Here is a 24,919-nt window from a genome sequence, read left to right as displayed (position 1 = left end):
GCTGAGACGTGGTGAGAAGGGGCCATTAGCTCATTTTACAAACTCAGAAAGACAAAGTAGACCATCCTTCCTGAGATACCTGGAAACTAGGAGAGAAAGCTTAACTCGGTTTGTAACAGTGAATGATAACAACAGACAACAAACAGAAGTGTTCCCTCTTGCATGGTTAGCAGATCCCTGGGATGAAGAATGAGCTGGCGGCGCGGGGGTGGGGGGGACATCAGTGTGTCACTGCAGGGAGGGCACAGAACAGAGGAGCCAGCTGTCCACTGAGCAAGCACAAGGCCCCTCAGTGAATGAGCTTGAAAGCACTGCTCAAATCAAATGCACACAGAGACCAGACTTGAAAATTTCCTAAATCAGACAAAAGCCAGTTTAGTCATACAAGCAAAGCTTAATTCAGCTTATTTTGCATGACAAATGAGGCTAACAACCTGGGTCACATCGAGCTTATGCCTCTGAACATCATAACTGAAACTTAAGTTCTTTCCCTAAATTGATAGGAGGTAACCACTAACCAATTCACTTTCGTTGAAGAAAATTCTAATGTTGTTACCAATCCCTGGGAAGAATTAACCGTGCCTCCCTCCGAGCTCCCTAAGCTGCTTTATAACAAAATTCTCTGAGTCTCAAGCTTATGTTTTGGTTTCAGGGCTCCCAGTTTGCAAACTGCCTTTTTTGGGTGTGTGCACAATAAACCTTAACTAATTACTACTTCAGTGATTCCTTGGTTTTACTTCTGTCTCTGTTTCAGTCCTAAACTGCCAAACGGCAAATCGAGGCCAAGTAAGAGATCTGGTGCACCTGGTCAATGAGAGGCAGTAGTCTTGTCTGGTCTTTAATGAGAAAGAATAGGGATGCTCAAATGAGGAGCAATTACCTAGGATAATTGATCACTGGAGCAAATGCCACACACTTAAAGAAAAACACAGGCCCAAAGAGAAAGCTTCGAGATGGGGAACAAAGGTGATATGAGGCATGAAAATAGAAGATCAGGGACTGAAAACTGAGCCTGTTTACATTTTCGGGAAAGGGAGCAGGGAAATCACTAGATGTTATCCACAAATAGCAAGGACCATGGCCAGCAAGGAGCCAGAGGTGGGTGGGGTAGAAATAAAAAAGACACTACCTAATGAGGAAGAAACAGTGCTTCAATAGCACGTCTCTGTGCTGGTGAGACAGCACAAGGGAAATCATTTTTAATCCTTGGCACCACGTTTAATGGAACTACTTGTTGATGAACCATAGCAGAGCAGCAGGGCTGGAAGCTGAAGAGCCCGGAAACCGGCATCTGGAGAGAGCTCCGAGGACGCCTGCTCCGGAGCAGAGGGCAATAGGGACATGTGGTGTTGAGGTGAGAGAAAAGCGATTGATGGCTCAGGGTGGCTTCGGAAAGTAAAGCTATGAACAAAAATTGAAAGCCATAGGGAGTCAGATGTGTCCCCAAATCATCAAGGCCCTGGTAATGATCAGTCATTCATCACTAGAATGGCTGGGGGTACAGGGGTGCGCCTGGGTGGCTCAGTGGGTTAAGCCTCTGCCTTCAGCTCAGGTCATGATCCCAGGGTCCTGGGATCGAGCCCTGCATCGGGCTCTCTCTCTCCTTCTCCCTCTCCCACTCCCCCTGCTTGTGTTCTCTCTCTTTCTCTCTCTCTCTCTGCGTCAAATAAATAAATAAAATCTTAAAAAAAAACAGCTGGGGCAATTGTACTACTGGGTATTTACCCTAAAGATACAAACCTAGTGATCCGAAGGGGCACGTGCACCCGAATGTTTATAGCAGCAACGTCCACAATAGCCAAACTATGGAAAGAACCTAGATGTCCATCAACAGATGAATGGATCAAGAAGATGTGGTATATATACACAATGGAATACTATGCAGCCATCAAAAGAAACGAAATCTTGCCATTTGCGACAACATGGATGGAACTAGAGCGTATCATGCTTAGCGAAATAAGTCAAGTGGAGAAAGACAACTATCATATGATCTCCCTGATATGAGGAAGTGGTGTTGCAACATGGGGGCTTAAGTGGGTACGAGAAGAATAAATGAAAGAAGATGGGATTGGGAGGGAGACAAACCATAAGTGACTCTTAATCTCACACAACAAACTGAGGGTTGCTGGGGGGAGGGAGGTTGGGAGAAGGGGGTGGGATTATGGACATTGGGGAGGGTATGTGCTTTGGTGAGTGCTGTGAAGTGTGTAAACCTGGCGACTCACAGACCTGTACCCCTGGGGATAAAAATATATGTTTAGGGATGCCTGAGTGGCTCAGTTGGTTGGGCGGCTGCCTTCGGCTCAGGTCATGATCCCGGCGTCCTGGGATCGAGTCCCACATCGGGCTCCTTGCTCCGCAGGGAGCCTGCTTCTTCCTCTGACTCTGCCTTCCACTCTGTCTGCCTGTGCTCGCTCTCTCGCTTGCTCTCTCTCTGACAAATAAGTAAATAAAATCTTTAAAAAATAAAAAAAAATAAAAAAAAAATAAAAATATATGTTTATAAAAAATAAAAAATTAAAAAAAACTAGCTGGGGAATGAGTTTATGAATATCCTCTCCACCCTGATTTTGGAAAAATAATAGACTTGATAGAACCCAATGCTTATTTAGAACTAACTGGTATTTTTATTTGGGTAACAGATGTTAAAACCCATCTAATTTTTATTTTTTACTAAAGAAAAACTTTGAGGTTGATGGAAGATTAATTTCTCGATCTTTAAAAAAATATCATAAGTAATCTAGATACAGGTTACATGATTCAGCTGACATTTGAAAGATGTGCAAATGACCATGGGGTTTTATGGTTATAAAATAACTGTCATTAAAAAGTAAGCAGGCTTTCTGGGCTTGAGGAGGATGAGATTATCCAGAGTAAGAATTCGTGAGAATGAGAGCGCACAGGCTGAGGCAGAGGCCGGAGCTCCAAGTCATTCTTTCCAGCCCTGTGACTGGGGTGGCGCGTCCACTGCTTGCTTCTGTAATGGGGACTGTAAATCTGTCCTGTCTTTAGGGATGGTGAGAGAATGAGGGAAGCGGTGGAAAGCTCTGAGACAAACCACTCAGTCTCTTGACATGCTGGTTTCTCTTCCTCTATTGCAATTTAGATAAGCAGTTTGGAAAGCCACAGTAACTATTTCAAGCCATTGTTGGTCACAACCAGATACTTAACTGAGACACAGATTCAACTGCCTGGTGGACCACAGGGCTTCAGGGAAAGCCTCTGCTAAGCCTGGAGACACAAAGGTTATTAAAATAGCCCTCAATCTCTGGCTACCTCAGTCTCTGGCTACGAGGTCGGGGACTACCTCGTCTCCTGCCTCCCCTCCTCTTGCTCTCTCTACCTAATGGTACTGGACTCCCCAGTCTTCAGTGAGCTCACTAAATTTGTTCCTCTCAGTCTTTGTATTTGCTATTCCATTTCTCGGAAAATCCTTTCCTCAGATATATATATATAGATATCTATATATTTAAAGATTTTATTTATTTATTTGACAGACAAAGATCACAAGTAGGCAGAGAGGCAGGTGGAGAGAGAGGAGGAAGCAGGCTCCCCACTGAGCAGAGAGCCTGATGCGGGGCTCAATCCCAGGACCCTGGGATCATGACCTGAGCTGAAGGCAGAGGCTCAACCCACTGAGCCACCCAGGCACCCCTTTCCCTCAGATATTTATTGTGGCTCCCTCTCTCATTTGATGTAGGTCCCTGCGACTATATAGTCTCTCCACAGAGACCTTTTATGACCATCTTGTCAAACAGCCCCCTTCTGCTCTATTCTCTTGTCAGCATGTGACATTAGAGTAAATATTTGTTTACTATCTGTCCCCTACTAGAACATAGGTTGCATGAGGGCAAGGGCTTTGGTGGTTGGTTTAGCAAATATTTATTATTAGCAAATATTGATTGAATTTGACCATATGCTTAGACAGACATTCATTGATTTGCTCTCTATACATCCTGGGATTTGAGTAAAATGATAGCTTGTTCTGCCTTAGACAGACTGGTAGTCCTTGTCCTTGCTTTTATTCATCAAGTGGCCTTAAAAGAGCATTCTGCTTTCTAAACCTTCTGATTTACAAAGAAGCTGGTACTCTGTGAGATCACTTCATTGATATCTTATTATAATGATTTGGAGGATAGGGGATCCCCAAACCATGTTCTCAGAGACTCTGTGTGATACTGACATGATATGGATCTGGTACAAGGCATTTCTGGGAGGCTGCTACTTATTACTCATAGTTGTACAGTGTAAAGTCACCCATTGTGAATTTGTGCCCCAAGTAAGTCCTAAAAGAATGGTGTGTACGAAGATTAAGTTGACATGAGGAGAGATCCAAGGATGGAGATCCAAGGATGGAGATCCAAGGATGATATCTGGTGACAAATGTGGAAATCAGCACTGAGCATGAATTCAGTTATAGTGATCACTCAGTGTGGTCTCAGGGGCACTGAGAAGAGTGACTGTCCCCTCCAGACCTCCATCCTTTCCTTCCCCCACTGTACACTATGTGCCTCTTGAGAGCAGGCACTGGGTCTCTTCTGTTCACTGTTGTCTGCCCGGTGCCTGAAGCAATGCCTGGCACAGAGTAAAGGTGTAAAGAACACATCCCACCACCCCATGGCCCCATGGCCACACTGTGCCTTCCTGCCTTGTGGCTTTGTCTCCTACTGCAATGGAATTTCTGCCACAAGAGGCCACACCTAGGTTTTACCCATCACTTACAGGACTCTCAGGCTCTTTCCTGAGAGTAGGTCTTGATGGGATTGAATAGAAGGAGAAAATAACACAGGGGTGATGAGGGCCCTGAAATGAACAGGAGGTGGGAATGCAGAGGCTGAAGGTAATTTGCATTTAGCTCACAATTTCACTTACTGAAGTTCTGTCAGACTAAGCTTCTGTCTAATGGAGAGCATTACATGGGAGCTGTCTTTCCAAGCTGCCTGGGTCACAGTAAGTTCCTTTTTTTTTTTAAACATAAAAAACATCTGTTTTTGGAATGGAGCCCTCTCACGTAGTGTTGTGATATGAAAACCATCTTTCTAAACAATTATTACAATCATCTCCCTGTGTAAGTGGGCTGAGGCCATGAGGGGTCTCAGCGGAACATCGGTGACTGGCTGTGAAGAGTAGAGTGAGTTGTGCTGATTTGCCTAAAAGATCCCACTACCTGTTCTGATTATGAAGAACATTTTTCCTAGATGCAAATACGCTGTTTCACTGAGACAATTTCTGGGAGAGCTTGTTGCACACAAAGAAATAAGAGGAATTTGTAAAGAAGCTTGTTTGGGCTTTCGAAGGATTCAAGCTGAGATGCAAATTACTCATCCAGAGTCTTAACTTCCCTCTAAACCCAGTTTCAAGAAGGGACTCTAATCTCATCAGATTAATTTTTGCCAAGATCCTCTATTACTGAAGATTTGGTAACAAGGATGAGATTCCAGCAAAGAATGAGTATGGAATCAGACAATCTTTAAGATCTTTCCAATTCTCACTTTTTGTGATTCCACATTAGGGAGGAAAATCGTCTTAAAACTCTTTACTCAGAGCTTAAATGCTATCTCTTGTTTCAACTCAGTGATAATATTTACTACTTCTAATGTTCTTCATGGCAATACTATTTATTTAATTTAGTCCTATTCAAAATTTCTAGAAAACAGTTGGAGTTGAACAAATAGAAAAATGTAATAGCTTGACCTCCTTATCAACAAAGGGAAACTTCTTGTCTGAGTTGGTGTCCAGAAAAGGGATGGGTAGCTTTTGGGGTACAACAGAGACAGTGAGGGCCATTTAGTATACAAAAGATGACCCTTCCCTTCCTCAGTGTGTGATGTTTCTCAATGTCATTTCCATCCCTATGGCTCTATACACAACTCAGTGCTCAGACTAGAAGAAAGGCCAGTAACTTGACCTGGCTCAATAGATCAGGAAATTAAATTAGCACTAGAATAACCAACATGTGGAAAATAAGGTTTTAGCAAGGATGCTACAAGTGAATTTAGAGCAGCCAGCTAGAGTGGTGTAGAGGTCACCCAGCCCAGTAGTTGAAAGAACAGTGTTGGGATTGTCAGGGAACAGGCTCAAGGGCTGACTCTGCCACTGACTGGCTAAAAACCCTGGGCAAAGCATCTCCCACCTCTGGGATTTGGGTTCCTCATAAGGTTGTGGGGTTTTAAAAAATTTTACTTAATATTTATGTAGTGTTTCCTACATCCTAGGAGCTGAGGTGAGTTGTTTTATAAGAGACTCTCATTTGATTCTCAAAAGTATTGGGCCTTGGAAACTCTCAGAGAGCTTTGAGAGAGACAATACTTGAAGCAGCATCTGCCATAGCCTTTGGTCTTCCTTCTCTCCACTGGATCCCAAAGCAGCTTTCCCACCACTGTTTCTCCCTGCAGGTCAAGGGACTCAGGAATGAAACTGCCATGCAAAGATGGAAATTGTCTGGCCTGGAGAAAAGGCATTACATGACTTGATCATCTTTTTCAGCTTGTGAAGATCTATTTTGGGGGCTGGTGGAGTCAAGGTAATTGTAAAACTCAGAAAGACTAAGGGAATGTATGGCAGGCTTGAAGCTGGAAGGAATTACACTAAGTAATGAATGGAATGGAATGGCCCTGAGGTCTAGAACCAGAAGGACCTAGATATAGAGATCATGTTACCTCTTAACCCAAATCTTCATGGGCAAAGCTACTTCAAGGGTTCATCTGTCCAGAATGGTTTGGATCAAGTGTTCAATGAGACACAGCAGTGCTTTAAATGAGCTCTAAATGTCTCCTCCAGTCCAGCCCCGTGAGATAATAAAGTATTTATTTTTGTTCTTTTTTTTGTTTTGTTTTGTTTTGTTTTTAGTGAGGAGAGTAATAATTTAGCAACACAGTCACATTACCAGAAAAGATCTTGGTGGAAATTTTACTTGGGAAGGTATAGAATGCCAAATTAACTGATGGGCTGTGGCATATCAGATCTTGTCGCTGAATCTTTTGATTTGATTTTTACATAGGTAGTTGGGGCAGGGACCTCACTGGCCTGAGAGTCAGGAAACCTATTTAATCCCAGCTCTACCTACGGCCTCTTTATTAAAAAAATGCTAATAATAATTTCTGCTCCACCTGTCCTACAAGAATGTCGTGAGAATCAAATGAACTAATGTATATTGGAAGTGTGGTGGAAATAGTCAAATAGTTATAGGATATTAGGTATCATAAATTAGATATCATAAATTAGAAAAAGAGTTCATCTGTCAAAAAATAGGTATAGAGGGATGCCTGGGTGGCTTTGTGGGTTAATCCTCTGCCTTCAGCTCAGGTCATGATCTCAGGGTCCTGAGATCGAGCCCCACATCAGGCTTTCTGCTCCGTGGGGAGCCGGCTTCCCCCTCCCCATCTGCCTGTCTCTCCACCTGCTTGTGATCTCTCTCTCTCTCTCTGTGTCAAATAAATCAAATCTTTAAAAAAAAAATAGGTATAGAGTTAGAACCAATTGGTATTTTAGGAAAGGTTCATAATTCAAATGTTCTTTCATAATTATGTGGATGGATAAAGGTACAAGAAGGAGGAGGAAGAATGGAATGGCTGTTGTATAGTTGAATCACCTTTCTTTCACTTAGAAGTCAAGAATTAGCCTCTTAGTTTGCTGCAGCAAGAAACGGAGGCATAGCATAGAATTATTCCCAAACCACATGACCTGGGCTTTGTGAGCAAGGTTAAGTCAATTTCCTTGAAGCCTGAGCCAAGAAATTCACACAAAACTAGAGAGCACAGGGCAGCTTTCTGGTTGACCAAACTTATTTCGGGTTATATAAACAGCATGGAAGCCAAAAGAAGATGCTCAGTATAAGATCATCTGAGCTTTTTGAGACTGAGAATAGAGTAACATTTAACTATTTAGAGGTGCAAGAGTATAAGGAAATATAACTGGAAAAATATATCATGGTTTTTTCTCCCGAGAAGCTGAAAAATGAAAATTATCTCATGGTAAGATACTGGCTTAATAGATTGAATAACGCTCTTTCCGCAAAGATGTTCACGTCCTAATCCTTGAAACCTAAGAATATGTTACCTTACATGGCAAAAGGGGCTTTGAAGATGTGATTAAGCTAAGGTTCTTGGATTGGGAGATTGTCCTAGGTTATGTGGGTGGACCCAATATCATAACAAAGATCTTTGGGATAGGGGTAGGGAAGAGAGTCAGAACCAGAGAAGATGTGGTGACAGAAGCAGAGGTCCGGGAGAGAGAGATTTGAAGATGTTCAGCTACTGGTTTTGAATTGGAAGAAGGGGCTATGAACCAAGGCAGGCAGGTGGCCTCTAGAAGGTAGAAAAAACAAGGACATGGGTTCTCCCCTACTGTCTCCAAAGGAACAGAGCATTGCCTGACCCATTATATATTTCTGACTTCCAGAACTATAAGATAATAAATTTATGTTGGCTTAATCTTTTAAGTTTGTGGTAAATTTTTAAGTAGCAATAGGAAAGCAAAGGCAGGTAATTTCAGGCTGTGAATGTCTCTGCTAAATTTGACCTCTGTAAGTTGAGGAAGGGCAAAGGAACAAAACAAGAAAATGATAAAACATGACCAAAACGGAATGCTGATGATAATTTGTTAACATAAATCATGAGTTTCTTTGAATCAATGGCTACTGCTATGGTTGTGAATTGTATTCACTGGTTTCTAGTTCGTACTTGCCCTTTGCTTCCTTGTTATGGACACACACACACACACACACACACACACACACACATCACTTAAAGCAGAAAAATTAAAGTTCTATGGAGATGTGCCTTGACTCCCACTATAACTCCCTGCCTCTCCCCACTGATGTCTCTTTCCAGGAATCTCTCATTTCCCTATAGACCTCTATACCCGCCCCATCTCCCATTTCCCCCACCATCAGAGGGCTTTTTGATCTTCTCTGAGTCAACTCTTTCCCAGACCCTAGGCTACTCTGAGGCAGAGGTTGTGAAAGAAAAATCTTGGGAATTCCACGGCATGTAATGCTTTCTAACACCTGGCAAGAACAGCCTCTGGTTTACTGCAGGACTGTGTGGTGGGAGAATTTGGAGCCAAGATGTTGCTCAAACAGCTACAAAGCGTAGCTTTGAGCTCGAGTGTGGTTTTATCTCTGCAAAGAAAGGAAAGCTGGAGGCCTAGCAGAGGGAAGCCACTAGCTTGTGAACAGGGTGGGTCACTTTTTTTTTTTTTTTGAAGATTTTATTTATTTATCAGAGAGAGAGGGGGAGAGAGCGAGCACAGGCAGACAGAATGGCAGGCAGAGGCAGAGGGAGAAGCAGGCTCCCTGCCGAGCAAGGAGCCCGATGCGGGACTCGATCCCAGGACGCTGGGATCATGACCTGAGCTGAAGGCAGATGCTTAACCAACTGAGCCACCCAGGCGTCCCCAGGGTGGGCCACTTTATTCAATGTGTCCTCGGAGGTAGGGAGAAGGGCTTTAACTCTTTGAAAGCCATGGAAAGAATATGAAGTACTATGCTGTGGCGCTCAGCTAAAGTCCCAGCTTTCAGCACCCCGCCTGGCCAGCAGCCTAGCAGGACGCAGGAGGCTGTAATGGGCTGAGACAGAACTGACTTGAAGAGCAGATATGACAGATAGGACCGCTAGGCCATTTCTCCAGAGTGGTGAATCCTCTGGTTAAGTCCGCCAAAGATAAGCATTAAGTGGTGCAAGTCACCATGAAGATAGAACACCTGGTCAGAATTTTCATACAGAAAGATTGTTATCAGCGGGACACTCCGGAGATTTGAGTTATGTAGTCATGGCCTCAGTCATCCAAATGAGTTCATAGTCACTCTGGCCTCTCCTCTCTTCCTTCCCCCACCCCCACAACATTATTACAGAAAAATGATGTGTAGAAACTTGGAGTAAAACATCCTGCTTTCTCTTTGAGGGTTTCCCTACATTTCAAAGAGAAAGGGGTTCAACGCCATTGTGCCACTCAACTGTTCTCTCCCCTCATTCTCTCCCAAGAAGTATCTACTCACTGGGGATAAAGCATTTCCAAATATGACTCTATCCACTTGGGCTTTACAGACTGTAACTTTAAACTTGGAAAGAACAGAAACAAACAACGTACATGCTCTGATGTGAAGGCAATGAGCCTGGGAACAGCAGCCATTCCTTTCTCCTTGACTTCGGGGAACATCTTAAAGCGTGCAATCAGCATGGCATACATGTTAGATATAGCGCCACCTAAAGGAAGTAACAGCAACACACAGTGACCTTTTGTAGTCCTTACCAACATCATTTTACATGCAAGCACTATTCTTTATTTCCAGTGACCTAGACTCCTCCTTGGACACAGGGAAAGGCCATATTTTTTGGTTATTCTGTGAACTGAATGCTCAAACTCAGACTGAATCCTCAGGCTAGGAGGGTCAAGAGAAGGGATCATAGGGCCAAACCATAGGACACATACCACCCCTTTGTATCCCAAATGAACAGAACTGCCAATTGATTCTGCTTTTGCTGGGACTCCTTTGAAGAGGTTCTTTAAAACTGAGAAATTGTTGCCTTCCTTCACACCATGGGAATGTGGTCATTCTTCATTAGGCCTGTGGAAATCTTATTTTTATCCTGATGGAGAAAACATTTCTTTTCATTTCAACTCAGGCAATGTCTTGTACTTGCACTAAGATAAGTCTGTTGTAGCTAATGGTGTGGACTGTTAATCCACAATTCTCATAAAATGAGGATAAACATCCAAGCCCATTTCATCATACTCATCTGTGCATTTCCCCAGAAATTCTTCCCACTCAAAGATATCACAGAAATATAATTAAAACAGCTAACAAAATCTTATTTCATAATGATAAGAAAACACAAAACGAAGGGAATTTTAAGTCTGTGTAGAATTGCCTTTCCTGTGTCGTCCTAAGATTGTCAAGGATGTCACGCCATAACATTTATATCTTATAAGTAAGGTCTCCAGCAAAGAAAAGTGAGCTTCCCCCCAAGATTGTTGGAAAGTTTAGAATTTTTGCGACATAAGATGAAGACAGGTCGTTGTGCATGCAAATGGAGATGATGACATGGAGACAGGGGCATCATGAGGCAGAGTGAGGCCACTATCTCCTCCTTTCCCATAGGGGACACCCTGGGCTTTGAGTTCCCTTCCCTTTGGGTGGCTGAGGAGTGGAGAGCTCTTTGGACCAAACTGAATGGCTCACATAGGGCCATGACTTTTGCCTCGTGCACCCTGGGTCCTGAAGCAAGCAGGCAGCCTGGTCCTGGCTCTGTCTTCAGTCAGAATAAGGGCAATTTCTACATCTTCTGAACCCCAGAGACATGGGGCAAGCAGAATCCAGGTCAGGTCTGCTTTGAGCAGACACCTTGTCTACAAGTGCTGAGGTTGTAGGATGCTGCTGGGAAAGGGACCAGCTTTTAAAGGAAATTCCAGTCCATCCAATGGTTTTTCAGTCTCAGTACTTCATGATATTTGGGCATGAGAAGGGCTTGTTGGGTGGGCGGGGGGGTGGGCATTCTGTGCACTGCAGGGTGTTTAACAGCATCCCTGAGTGTTATCCATTAGAAGCTGCTAGTGCTACCTGCCTCCCCCAACCCCGCCCAGCTGTGACAATTGAGAACTTCTCCATTCATGGCCAAATGTCCCCTACGGGGTACAAGAGCCCCAGCAGAGAAGCATTGCCCCAGTTGTTCTTGTGAGAGAGGCTGGGGAGAAAGGAGGCAGGAGAAAAAGGGGAAGATGAACACAAAGAAAGCACGTCACATAGCGCAGTTATTCAAGAACCTTCCAGCTCTACCTTGCCACTCCTCATTTTGCCTCCTCACTCCAATTATTCTCTGTCTAAAGATCCAGGAGCCCTGAGAGACATGAAGAAGATTCTGGATCGTTAGAGCAGACTTCTTTGTGCCACCCAGGCAGAAGGACAGATGCATCTTGAGAGGAAGGATGCAAAAACGAGCTCTGAATCGTCAGGAAAATCCCATTAGACAGGGAAAGGTTTGTGACTAAGCCAACATATCCTTTTCTTCTCCTTTGGTCCTTCACGACTTGCTGAGTAGTGAGGAACACTCCAGTAGTCTTCAGCTCCCAGGCATAGGTAACATCATATAAACAGATTTCTTCTAGAAGCTCCAGAGACCTTTCCATGAAGCCTCTGGATGTTATAGACGGAGGTGCAAAGTAAAATGAGCTGAGCTATGTATTCAAGTCACAGACCTAAATCTCTGTGTTTAGACCCAGGCAATAGGACTTTCAGATCTCAGGCACATACGAGGTATGATTTTCCCTATCCCGACTCCTTAAATTGGAAGACCCTATATCCTAGGAGTAAGGCTGGAGGCTACCTAGAAAGGCAGCCATTTGCAAGCGAGGATGCTATAATCCATTTCTCCTCTGTAATGCCTTGTAGAGAGCAGAGCAGAAACAGGCTGCCAATGGCCTTTTCTTCTGTCCCCTCCCCACTTTGCAATGTCTACATGATACTTAGCATGACATCAGTGGCTTCCATCTTGACATGAGAGAATATGGATCTTTAGGCTCCAAGGAAGAAGCCTCATGATCAAGGTTAAGTCTATCCACATGATCATCTTCTGTCATTGATAGGGTGTCCATACTTAGCAGAACTGCCAAAGAGGGTTCTTTCTCTGGGTGTGTATTTTCCAGGCCAAGAGGGTTCCAAGAACAGCTACATTAGGCCTGGCCCAAGCCCCCTTAGCCAAGCTTTCAGGGTCGGCAGGAGCAGCTGTTCTCTTGTCTCTCCTGGGGACCACTAAAGAGAGCTCAGGACGCTCAATCACATAACCAACCTTGTAAGAGGAAGAATAGAGATAGAAACAATGCTGGTCTCTGAACACTACCTAATTCCTCATGAAAAATACCTTAAGAGCCTCAGTTTCAGACAAGGATGACAAAGTTCCCTCCATGGGGAATGGTTTTCCAAAGGAAAACTGAGTTCTCTTACAAAATAAAGGCTAGCTTTAAATTCATCACAGCTGGTGTTTAGCGGGAAAAAAAAAAAAAAAAAAAAAAAAGGCTAATTTTCCCTTCCATTTAACTAACTTGTTTTCCTTCAGCACCTGAAAAATGGTGTTGTATCTTTAAAAGCATAAAATATAATAGCAGATCTAAGCTTGTAGGTAAGGCTGCTTAATTTAAGCCGTACCCTTGAGGCCACTGTTGCCTGCCTATCATTTCTTCTTTCAGCCTGTTCTTTATTTTCTCTCTCCCTCTTCATCCACTTGTCTCTGTGGGTTTGTGGAAGGGACATCCTGACATGGCCCTTGCTGACATAATGGCAGGCGTGGCTGTGGCCTCCCCAACAGGGCCAGTCTCCGTGCACGGAGCGCCAGCCCCATTCTGATGACCCTCTCCTGCCACTGATTAGGTGATGGTCTGCGCATCAGGTTTATTTTCCATGGGTCAGTGACTCTCCCTCCCAACCACCTTTCTAACTTCTATTTCTTCTCTGCATCAAAACCAAGGTCACATACAGATCCGGAACCAAGGGCAAGGCTTTTTTGTGTCAGGTTGATTCTCTTGGCTGCAAGAGGTGTGAACAATGGAGTTTAGAATCCAGTGGCTGGTGATAAAAAGCAGGATGCAAGGAGGGAAGGTGAGAGAAGCCTCTGGAAGGAATTAGCACCCTCTGTTTCAGCTTTAAAAACGGTTTCCCAAGTCACTCTCTGTCCTCCTTGAAATTAATGTAAATCAGCTTCTCTGGTTGTTACTTGAAAGAGACAGAGTACCTACGCTCTATTACATAGCTGTGCCTTATAATGCATCCCGAAACAGAGAAGGCTTTATTAAATGAGGCTATCCTTTCACTAATTGTGGGAAGAGTTTCAGAGAGTGAATTCCCTTACGAGGAATCTTTATTCTTCTGTTCCTCATGATCCACCACACCTTCTAGATGGGATCACAGTAGAAAGACTGGGTAAATTTCCACCTGTTTATCCTCTTTCTGAACACAAATAATTATTGCTCAAGCATGGGGAGTTGGCTTGGAAGCATGGTCAATGGTCATGTATTATCACACTCATGCTTTTGATCAACATAACCTATTTAACATAAGCAGAAATACAGACTAGGTATTTAATCGCTCCTGTGTTCATAATGAGGCACTGCATATCAGAAGAAAAAATACAAAGAAAGGTTGAAATATCATATACCGGGAGAAAATATCCCGTCGCCAGAGCCCCCTGGCCAGCCAATGATTTCTCTCATTTTCTTTAGCGTGACATATTCCAAGAGCACAAAGACTGGAGCAATTTCATAGGTGAACCTGAAAAGTAGTAATGGCCACATTTTATGTATGTAACTCGAAGAAAGACTTCATTGTTACAACATCCATAGAACTACTGTACATCCCTTTTCAAACTCTACATTCACAAAGGTTTTGATTATAACATTGAACAGAGAGAAAATTATGTCTTCTTAAAGGCTGCCCATTTTTCCATATTCCTAAAGTTAAGGGCTTAATGCTCAAGGGTTATTTATCACATTGAATAAATAAAGAACATTTCAGAGTAATACTATTTAAAAGACATCATCTGGTCCCGTTTCTTGTTCGCATTATACATAATTATAAATCCAAAATGCCAAAGAAAGTGCCTTTTGTGTTTGAAAAATGTTATATAACTTCGATTGCATGAAAGATAGATACATCAGGGCTCTTCTAAGTTAAAGTGAACACCCATATACTTCTGAAGCTTGTATCACTATGTTAGGGGCTACCTAATTAAAAAGGGATTTTCACATGAGAAGTAGAAAAAAGACCACGAAATCTCACTAATAATTATCCTGGATTAAAAAAACAACACTCCACATTTAACGACTTACATGTTCGTGTTTGCTGTCGACGTCAGCCAGTCTGCTGCTAATCCAACCATATCCAGTCCAGTGGAAAGTTGATTGAAATATCTGGGATGCCCTGAATATAATGGAAAACCAGAATCAGGGCTGCATCCAGTGAAACTAAATGCCTCTCAAACACAGGATCGCTCCAGCTAAAGAACCTTGAAATATCCTTCAGTAATAGGTAATCCATATTCAGAAGCCCATCATGTGCGTGTGCGTGTAGGTGCATTCACGCAGACACACCCAAAAGGAGTATTTCATCTAAAAAGAGGGACTCTTGGTTTTTTGGTATTTCTTAAAACACACTCTAAAAAAAACTCACCCTAAACATTATCCTATTAAAAAAAAAATAACAAGTGGGGTTTGCAATGCGTATGCTAGTTTATTTCCTAGCATGCCTTCAATACATTTGCAAACTAAAATGCTCATGTAATCCAAAGCTATTCTTGTTTACACTCGTGCTGCTAAAAATCCTTTTTTGTGGAAGTTGTTCCGGGAATCAGTCATAGCATGACCTCCGCCAGGCATGCCAACATTCGTAATGATATCAGTGACAAATGACTGATGATTACAAAAGACAAGGCAAAAATGGGAAAATAGGACAGTCTGTTGAGTGATCTGTCCTGGATTCAAAAGGTGACGATTGCCTATAGAGGGCATAGGCAAATCTAATTCTTGTTGATTCTTTTTGGTCCAAATATTTGATTACAAACAACAGAACTCCTTCACAGTTGTGATTTAAAATAAAGCAGGATACAGTCAACATCACTGCCCCTGTCAACAAGATACATGAAGATATATTCAATGGGCTGATGAGTCCATTAGCCAAGCTTATCTAATTAACTTCTAGATTTCTCTAAAACTCTCTAAAGGAGTTGACATCCAAATACTCCTGAGGCTATTATTTTAAATGTGATTGTAAATACCTCATTAGAATTCCATTCCTTGTCGTGCCCCATAAAAGCCTATCTCTAAATCTGTGATTTGCTTGGCAGCAAAAATTTTGGAAGATGATCAATTATGGAAATAGCATCTGATAAAAAGGTGGCCTCCACTTACGGACACCTGTGTGAAGCCCGGGATGACGGTGTCTCAGGCCGGCATGGGCGGAACAAGATAAAGAAAAGCAATGGGGAAAGCAGGGACAAAAGTCAATACAGAGCTTATCTGCAGGACCGGAGTGCTCTTATCAGTCTCTGGCATGTGGCTACACAATTAGACACAGAGAAAAGATTGGAGCTGGTAAAGGGCGCATTTCAAAGAGACTGGATTTGTGTGGCTCTCACTCACTCTCGGGCATTGTTTTGCCTCCCTGTGGCTGTGCACAGTGCCCTTCTACCTTTTCGCTCTTTACCAGGCCCTCTGATGCTGACCCTGTCAGTTTATGTAACCAGGGAAAGTGAGAAAGCTGCCGCCGGGGGGCCGTGGTCTGGAACAGCTCTCCCCTGTCTCTGCCTCATTGACTCCCCATTTCATTAGAGCTCACAGCTGAAATCACAGCCGCTTCTCCCTCCCGATGCCCCTTCATTTCTCTTTCCCTAAGCCATATCTTTAAAGCGAGGAAATTAATAAAGATGAGCAAATCAATCCATTAATCTACTCTCCCAATTCATATGCATTTTCTGGATGAATGTGGCATCTATTATCACACACTATTTAACACTCGGGAAACTTTGGGATGAAAACCTCTGCAAAAAAAAAAAAAAAAAAAGAAAGAAAAAGAAAAGAGAGAGAGAGAGAAATTTTGGAAAACTGGGAAGTAAGTTTGAGGCTTCCATGGCTTGACTCCCTTCTCTATTTTTTTGACCTGGATCTCCCATAGCACCTGAATCTCTCGTGCTTCAAATTTTTCGTTCACTGACAGTGATGTGAAAAAGAACGGAGGAAGATAGTTTGACAGGTTAGAACAACATGTCCTCTTGATTTCTGCAGGAGTATGCTGCGGAAATATTCTATTTGCTCCCTCTCTGTGACTCCCCGCAGGCTGCCGGCGAATCCAGGCAGGGCTCTCGGAGAGAAAGGGTGTTAGAGACCTGCCTTGGAGGCTGCCAGCTGTCCCAGCCGTCCTGGGCATCCAGCCGCTGCTGCCGCCGCCGCCCCCACCGGCCCGGGATTGGCGGCCTTGCACAGCAGCCGCGCAGCCGGGGAGACAGCAAGGAGGAAACGTGAGATTAGAGCCGCTCACGCCTCTGGAACGCTCCCCACAGATTAGCAAATGAGCCGCGAAGGCTGCGCAGCCTCGGCCAACGACCAGCCCCTGGCGGCCCTGACCCTCTTGTCCACCATCAGCTGGGGAGGTCTACAGAGTCGGTCCAAACTGCTCTCTGTGTGCCCGCAGCACGCACCCAAGGATGGCCTCATTTATCGATGCTTCCATTTCTTTGTCTGATGGCTCCGTTAAAGGACTCAAGACATTAACCCCTGCACTCCCACCCCCCCTACCACTACCACTACCAAGTCCAATGGGCCCCGAAAATGTTAATTATTCCAGAATTCTATCATTCTCTGCAGTTTTCAGTTTTCTGTTCCAACAGTTCTTACAGATGTAATTTTAACAATACATGAGGACTGTCCTTTGCAAGTATCTTCCCCACTGCCCTTCACTCCTCTCTGAGCTTGGAGCCCAAGTGGAAATTAGATTATGGACTCCTTGGTAGAAAGCAGGTGCTAACGTATTTTTAAAAAGCATCTCCTGAGGAGAACTAAAATGCCTTATGGTCACAGAGATGGTAACAACTTTACAGACCCTAAATAGGGCCAGTGGTCAAATACTAGTTATAGCATAAAAACCTGTAAACTTGCCAGTCAAATAGAGGTGGCTGGTGTTAATTCTTTGAACTGCTATTTGGGGGTAGAACAGGGAAGACCAGAAGACTACATATGTTATAAATAATATTGATATTGATACTTAGAAATCCAACTTCATCCCATTTTCCTCTGAACTTGAAATAAAATGCATTAGAACGACATTTGACCAACAGTTTCACAAGGATTATGGCAAAATCTAAGAACTGAATGGCCCCATCTTCTCCTGACGCTAAATGAAGCATTGAGGGACAGAACTATGACTTTCATTGACTTGCAATTCCCATTATCTTAACTCTTTAAATTACACATCAGACATCACCAGCTTTTAAGGATGAAGATGTAAAACATTTTTATAGGTTCTTTTCAGTTTGGTAGCAATAAAAATAATAGGTAGCAACCTACTATTATCACACTGAAATATTAGGGTAGGGGAATGGGTCAAACAAAAATGAATTAAAGGCACTGTTCAGGTTTGCATCCACAGATACATCAAAAGCTGGGAGGAAGAACATCTGTAATGCCTAGTATATACATCGTGTGGATTCTCTGTGAACATAATTGAGAATGATAACTAATAAGCCTTCAAAATTCATACTCCACAGACCAAGTGTGATCAAAACCACCAAGTTCAACTCCTTTCCCTATGTACCTAGTTCTAAGTCTATAGTCCCACAGAAGCGGTTACTAATAATGCAGCAGATACATTTCCCTAGGCTGCTTCTTTGCATACTTTTCCTCTCTGTTGGTATAACAAATGGAAAAACAAAACCCAAAAAAGTAGCTAAAAGTCGCACAGCAAACATTTGTAAAACGCTTGTTGTTGATGAGAGCAATATGAGAATTCATTAACCAAAGAAATGGCAACATAAAAAGATCAAGTTCCTATGGTAATTAGTATTCATGTGACATTTTTATTTGCCAGCAGATCTTTTTTAAGGCTACAAATCAATTTAGAGCCACAAGGTATTCTATCCCTTGTGGTATTCATTCATACTTAGTTTTATTGCTTTAAGGAAGTGTAGTGGTATCATGCATCAGCATGGTTAGAGACAAGGCAGGAAAAGAAGGGGTAACCGTGACCTGGAGAGACAAACAGCTGATTTTTGCGTAGATAAAATGAAAGCTTAGAATGTGCCCAAATAAATGTTACACCTGGGGCTGCAAAATGAATAGCGTATGAAGACTACTGTGAAAAAAAGCAATAAATACAAAATACATTTTAAAATAAGGATAAGGATATTTGATTCCCCTCCCCCACCCATTTTCTTCATTTTATATTCAGAATGGCTATATACACATTATATACACATCCTTGTATATAACAAAGTTGAAGAGTTAAGCTAGTTCGTATTGTGTTTCCTTTTGTGGACATTTCTTTTAAAAAAAGAGAAAACCTGGGGTTTGAATCTGAGGTCCTGGCCATTTGAGACAATGCCAAATTATTGTCTCTCTGTAGCGATAATTACATAGAATGGTTTGTCCAATGTCTGACCATTCCTACTCCATGGAAATGACTAGCACTATACTAGTATTGGGCTTCTGTTTGGATCATGCCTTTTGAGCTTTCATTTCTATATTCCCTTTCTGTCTCCATTTTGGGTCACTTCTACTGGCCACTGTTGACAAATGGTTGCTTCTACATCAGTGGTTAATCTCCATGGCCAAATGCATGCAATGTAAATTCTGATGATTTATACCTGATACATTTATAATGTTTCTGATATTATCAATTTCAAAAACATCAATAGTAAAGGGTGCTTTTGCTTTATAGCATTCTAATAATGACTTTTTTAACTGATGAAAATAACTCTGTAAATTTGAAAAGACCAGTAACCCCAAAACAGAAAACATTTTAATATAAAATAAAAATTGTAAAAAAAAGGGGGCTTTATTATTTTTGACTGGACAATACCTGTTTTAATTGCATATTTTAGAGTCGTTTGGCAATGCATCAAAATTTCCTCCAAATTTTGTGGTTGGTCTGCCAATTCCCAGTTATACTCTTGAAGGAGCTCGTTAGGGTAATGGAAATCAATCACTTTGGTTGATCTATCGAAACTTTTCACCACATACTGAAGCAAAATGTCCATAACGTCTTGCAGAAACGCCAAAGTGGGCCTTTCTCCATCACAGGCTGGCAGCAGGTCTAAAGAATGGAATAAAAAAATACCACATTTTAATTTTACCGTGAAAATATCCAGGCAAGATCTTGATTAGGCAATTTCTCTTTGGATGGAGAGATGTTGTGCTTAAAAAAAAAAAAATCTGGAAACGCAGAGCGTTTTCTTTAAAGGGGAGGTATTTTTCAAAGACGAAGGAAAAAGAGAAATTGCGGTTTCTCCCCCCATCCCAAATTAATTCTTGCATTTCAATCCACAACGTGTTGTTTGCTTTCTTTTTAAAAAGACTATGCCTCCGTTCATCTGTTTCACAGGGGTCCGTCCAAATGTTATATCTCAGTAAATCATCTTAAACGATTATGGAAATACGTCACATCAGAAATGTTTGAGGATTGCCTTTGGGCAAATCAGGCAAAGTGGAGCATGCAATGTTAGGATCTCTGACCCATTAAGATGGCTCGCTATTTCCTAAGTCTGTATGTGTGTATGTGTGTGTGTGTGCGCGCGCTCGCGCGCTCATTTAGGTGACTGGGTGTGTAAACACAGGGGAGTAAAACCCCGCACAGGTCTCACGTGAAGGTAATCGTTTCCCTGTGAAATTGCGCCTATGAGTTACTCTTGCGATTTAAAGACCTAGAACGTCTCAGCAACCAAGTCCCACTCGTTTCAGCGGCCACCAAGAAGTCGACCTCGAGGTTCAGCGCGCGCGGGGACCTCCGCCAAACGCAAACCCAAGGGCGGCTCTGGGACTAGAGCGCCGAGGCCCAACGCTGCGCATAGGCCCGGTTTGGGGCTCAGATGAAGGGACAGGCACAGTGTTTCTCGTTTACAGCTGAAGATTCACCCAAGGTCCGCCCGCCTCCGCCCTGATTCTCAACGACTGGGGCCAGCGCCCTGGCACTCGGTCCCTTTTCCTCGCGATGGGTGGAGCTGTGCGAGGGACAGTGGTTCCCGGGGACCCCACGAAGCGCATTTACCTGTTGCATGTAGAAACGCATAGTTGACATCCGCTTTGGGGCAGCTGCAAGGTTTCTGATTACAAGCGCAGGCGGCCTTCCGGGAGGGGGCCCGCGGGGGCTGGCTCCCGCCACTCTCCGAGGGCTTCTCGGCGTCTCCGTAGAGCAGGGCTAGGCAAACACAACGATAGCGCTGGTCAGCAGGCTGCGGGCCCCGGGCCCCTCGCCCCTGCCTATTCCCGGCCAAGACACCTCAGCTCCGCTGGTGGGGATGCGGAGGTGAGAAGGTGACATTGCCCCGCGGGACCCAGAGGCGACTGACTGGCCGTGTTCGGTTCCCTCCCCCCTCATGAGCAGGGCACTCACCGCACAGCTTGTTTCCGATGCCGCCTGTGAACTTCTGGGCCACCTGACACCAGGCTCTCGCTGCAAGGAAAGACAGGTAGGAGGACAGCGAGGCGGAAAGAGAACGGCAGACGTGTGAAATTTCGTTCTATGGGAACAAACGCACTAAACCCGGGGTCGGGAAAAGGGCCGCCGGGAGCTCCGCAGAGAGGACAGGTGCGGGAGGGGCGCGGCAGCCGCGCGGCCCGGCCCGGCCCGACCCTACGTTCGCTGATTTGTTTTCAAGAGAAGCCCAGACTCCAGCCCTTTGGCACTTGCCTTCCAGGTGCCGATAGGAACGTTCAGGCAAACCCCGCTTCCTGCCTTGCTCCAGCGAGTTTTCCTAGACATCGAAGCTGTCCATTTTCCTCGCAGGCTCTCCTTCCAGACCAGGAATTCTCTCTTCCATTTTTTCCCTTTTCCCACAGCCACTCTATCCCTCTACAGGGTCCAGACACCAAGATGGTGGCAGTGCCCCAGTCCCACGGAATTCGGTTTCGCGGAGACGCCTCTGTGTATGGGGGGCTCTCCCAAACTTCACTGAAAGGAGTCTGAGATTCTTAGGCGTCTTTCCCAAGAGATAAGGGCATGTGGGGTTTTGGTCTATTGGGACATCAGGGACCTACAGCGAGAGCAGGGCGAAGTGTCCGAAGTTTCCTGTTGCAGATGGAAAAACCTCCTTCGTCTTCCCTAGCACTGCAAACCCCAGTCCACCCGCAAAGCTCTCCTGGAGCAGACCCTTGTTCCCCTACCTGTGCCGGGGTTCTCGGGATCCCCGGAGCCATTTTCAGACCCGAAGGACCAAAAGCCGGAGCCTGGAGATGCCATCAGCGCTGTGCGACTGGAGCGGGTCGCCTCCGAGTGCGAACTGTCGGCGAGCTGCCCTCGGCTCGGCTCGCCTCTGCGCGCGCGTGCGTGCGTGTGTGAGTGTGGCGGGAGGAGGGTACGGTGCGGGGACCCGCGCGGCCGTGCGGCAGAGGGTGGGTGTCACACAGGGACAGGCAACGTGCGTGTCTGCGTGCTGGTGCGTGTATGTGTGCTGGGGTTAGGGCTTAGAGACGTGGCTGAGGTTAGATAGGGAGGGAGACCGAAGGGTCCGCGCCGCAGGGATATGGGAAGGCGCCGAGCGCCCGAACTGCTTTTGAAGGAGAAGGAGTCCAATCCGGATGGATGAGGGGGCGGCGGAGAGAAAAAAAAAAAAATGGGAGCGGGAGGAGGCGAGGCAGACGGTGCTCACGAGCTGGAGTCAGAGCGTGTGGGTGGGAGGCGTGCAGGGGAGCCCCTGGGGAGCGCTAGCCGCAGGCCTGCAGACTGCCCCCGCGGGCCCGGGAGCGCTGTCCAGAGTGCTAACACGGCCGGCTGCGCGCGGCTCCAGCGAGGGGTAGACCAGACAGACCTCGGCGAGGCGGTGCCGGTGGCCGAACCGAGTCACACACAGGCATCGACTGGCGTATTGTTTGAGGTCTGGCTCCCGCTGCCGGGAAGGAGGCGCGATTTCCGCGCCGCCTTCCTCCAAGACGGTGCTGAGGTCGCTGTGACCTCGAGAGTCCCGGCGGCTGGGCTGGAATCACCAGCGGTTCGTGAGCTTGGGGAGGGGACCGTGGGGGGAGGGCGCCTACGCACTGAAAGGCTCATTTCAGCTCCTGAGCGGAGCCTGACGCCTTGCCACTGAGCCGCGCGGTGCTCGAGAGCGCGTCATTCCCGTGCTTCGGGGAGCGCGGTCGCCGAACCCACCGTCCAGGATCTGAGTGACGGCTGGGAGAAAGACGGCTGATTGAGGCAATTAAAATCCATGCAGGAGCCTATCACCGAGGGCCTGGGGCTGCGGGAAAAAAAAAAAATAATAATAATAAAACGAATGGAAACTTCTTGGAGGGGGGCGAGGGAGAACTACTAGAATCAGCAGGCAGGATTGAGAGCTGATAGGGTCAGCTGATCGGGTCATTTGGTGACCTTGGCCCGCGGAGACGTGGAAGGTTTTGCTGCTTCCGTAAGACCGGAATCGACGTGTGCGTGGGACGCATGTACAGTTTCCAGCTAAGCAATCTGAGCTTTCCACATTCAAGGCGGAAAGAAGGCATCGCCTGCTGGGCCCTCGAGTCTGCAGGCCTCAAACCGATCATCTCCTCCCCACCCCCGACCCCTCCGGGAATCTTCACGATAGCGGGAGGACGGTGGTGGGGGCGGCGAGATTCACTATTTCTGAAGCCTGGTGGGAAGGGGTTTCTTCTCTTCTGATAAAGTCAGAATCGCGACTCTCGTATAATATCCTTTACGTTAAAAGCTGTTAAACAAAGGGAAGACGCCCTGAGAAATTTGGGGCGCGTTGAGTTCGCGCTGCTTCTCTTGGTAGCGGAGATCAGCGTCACGCACATCTTGCGGCTCCTGGACTCTGAGGAAGACGCTGGAAAGGCTGCGTCTTGCCTTCCACCGCGTGCATTCCCTTGAGCGAACGTTTTTCATTTCCATTCTGTTCACAAGCCCTCATTTCTCGGCCCTCCTCAATCAAGTTACCAAAGCCGCTGCCAAAGCAGAGACTCACGGATCCTCTCTTGGCTACAGCCCTTCGATCCTCGCTTATGGAGGGCGTCGTGGGGCCTGGGTGGCCGCATTCAAGCCCAAGTCCTACGTCCCAGGCAGGCGGGGGCCTGGTAAAGTCTTTCCACGAAGCTTTGTCTTCTTTCGTGCGCGGGAGGGGAGGGGCACCAGGATCCAAACCCCTGCCCCGGAGTGTTGGCAGGAAAGGGCGCTGGCCAAGGTCCTGCCGTAGACTTGTTGCAAAGCCGGCTGTGTCGGGAAGCCTGCCTCCTGCCATCGGCGCTTGGTGGGCATGGACCCAGGCCTCAGTGTGGCCACCTCCGGCGCTCTTGGCTTCAGAGGACCCAGGTTACAACGCCAGGGTGTAAAGACTCCGTGGTTCAGCCGTCTGCGCGCGGGCAGGGCAGCTGCGCGGCTCTGGCTCCAGCAGTCGGAGAGATCAGTTCTTTGTTTAAATCCACACCGAATCCTGCAATGTTTTGCTTCAACCCAGAACGCTGAGGTTGCAGAACTTCTCTGCAATGGATAAGTGGTCGAAGACATAAAGATTCTTTAGAACAAGCTTTTAAAACACTCACAAAGCTCCGAAGGAAGAAACGGATTAAAACACAGGGAAGGTAGAAACCACAACACCTGTACTTAACATACATACATATATATATATATTTTAATGTGGCATAAAATCCCACTGTTTAAACTCGATTAAATCCCACAGCTCTGGAGTACTTTGAATCTAATGGTGGTACTTAGATTTTTTATTTAACACACCCTACTTCACTGCACTCAGGGATCTGATTTGTCTTCCCTTAACGTGGTCCCTCCCTAGACGGCAATTTGCTTCATAAAGACTTTGATTTCGAAAAGGAGCCCACTCCCCCCACTCCTGGGCTTGGCACTGGAGATAACAAAAGAGCTCAGCGAGGTAATAATTACAGTCATTAGTTCACAAAGGAGGCAGCCACAGAATGGGAAGGGGAGGGGGCAGCACTCTGGGGAAAAGCTTTCGAAGCCTCTTTCTCAGCAGGGGGCAAGAGACCCAAGCTCCGGGTGCTGCTCTCCTGGGCAGGTTTCCTGGGTTGACCTATTTTTTTGTCCGTGGGTTATCCAGAGATCGCACTGCAGGTCTCCCAAAGAAGAATGTCTGCTACAAGTTTTCCCAGGGCTCAAATGTCAAAGGACAGGAAAAGAGAGTTGAAAAGAGAGAAAGAAAAAAGGAGAGAAAACAAAGAAACACAAAAGAAAAAAAGGGAAATAAAAACACTGAAACCTTTCACTGTG

The 24,919-nt window shown here is 45.4% G+C and overlaps 1 protein-coding gene across 1 annotated transcript in view; it reads right to left on the bottom strand.

Moving 5' to 3' along the window:
- Positions 1-22,883, bottom strand: part of GAD2 (glutamate decarboxylase 2) — a 75,238-nt gene extending 52,355 nt beyond the window's left edge. The window contains exons 1-7 of the mRNA XM_082740896.1: positions 21,856-22,883; positions 21,086-21,145; positions 20,741-20,890; positions 19,556-19,789; positions 14,818-14,908; positions 14,148-14,260; positions 10,090-10,205 (exon numbers count right to left, since the gene is read on the bottom strand). Coding sequence (XP_082597022.1) covers positions 10,090-10,205; positions 14,148-14,260; positions 14,818-14,908; positions 19,556-19,789; positions 20,741-20,890; positions 21,086-21,145; positions 21,856-21,931 — 840 coding nt within the window. The 5' untranslated portion in view covers positions 21,932-22,883. The remainder of the gene's footprint in view (positions 1-10,089; positions 10,206-14,147; positions 14,261-14,817; positions 14,909-19,555; positions 19,790-20,740; positions 20,891-21,085; positions 21,146-21,855) is intronic.
- Between the last annotated feature and the right edge of the window lie 2,036 nt (positions 22,884-24,919).

Source organism: Mustela nivalis (assembly GCF_964662115.1).
Source record: "Mustela nivalis genome assembly, chromosome: 7".
Lineage (NCBI taxonomy): Eukaryota > Metazoa > Chordata > Mammalia > Carnivora > Mustelidae > Mustela > Mustela nivalis.
Note: the sequence above shows the minus strand (reverse complement) of the source record. Positions and strands in the feature narration are given on the sequence as shown.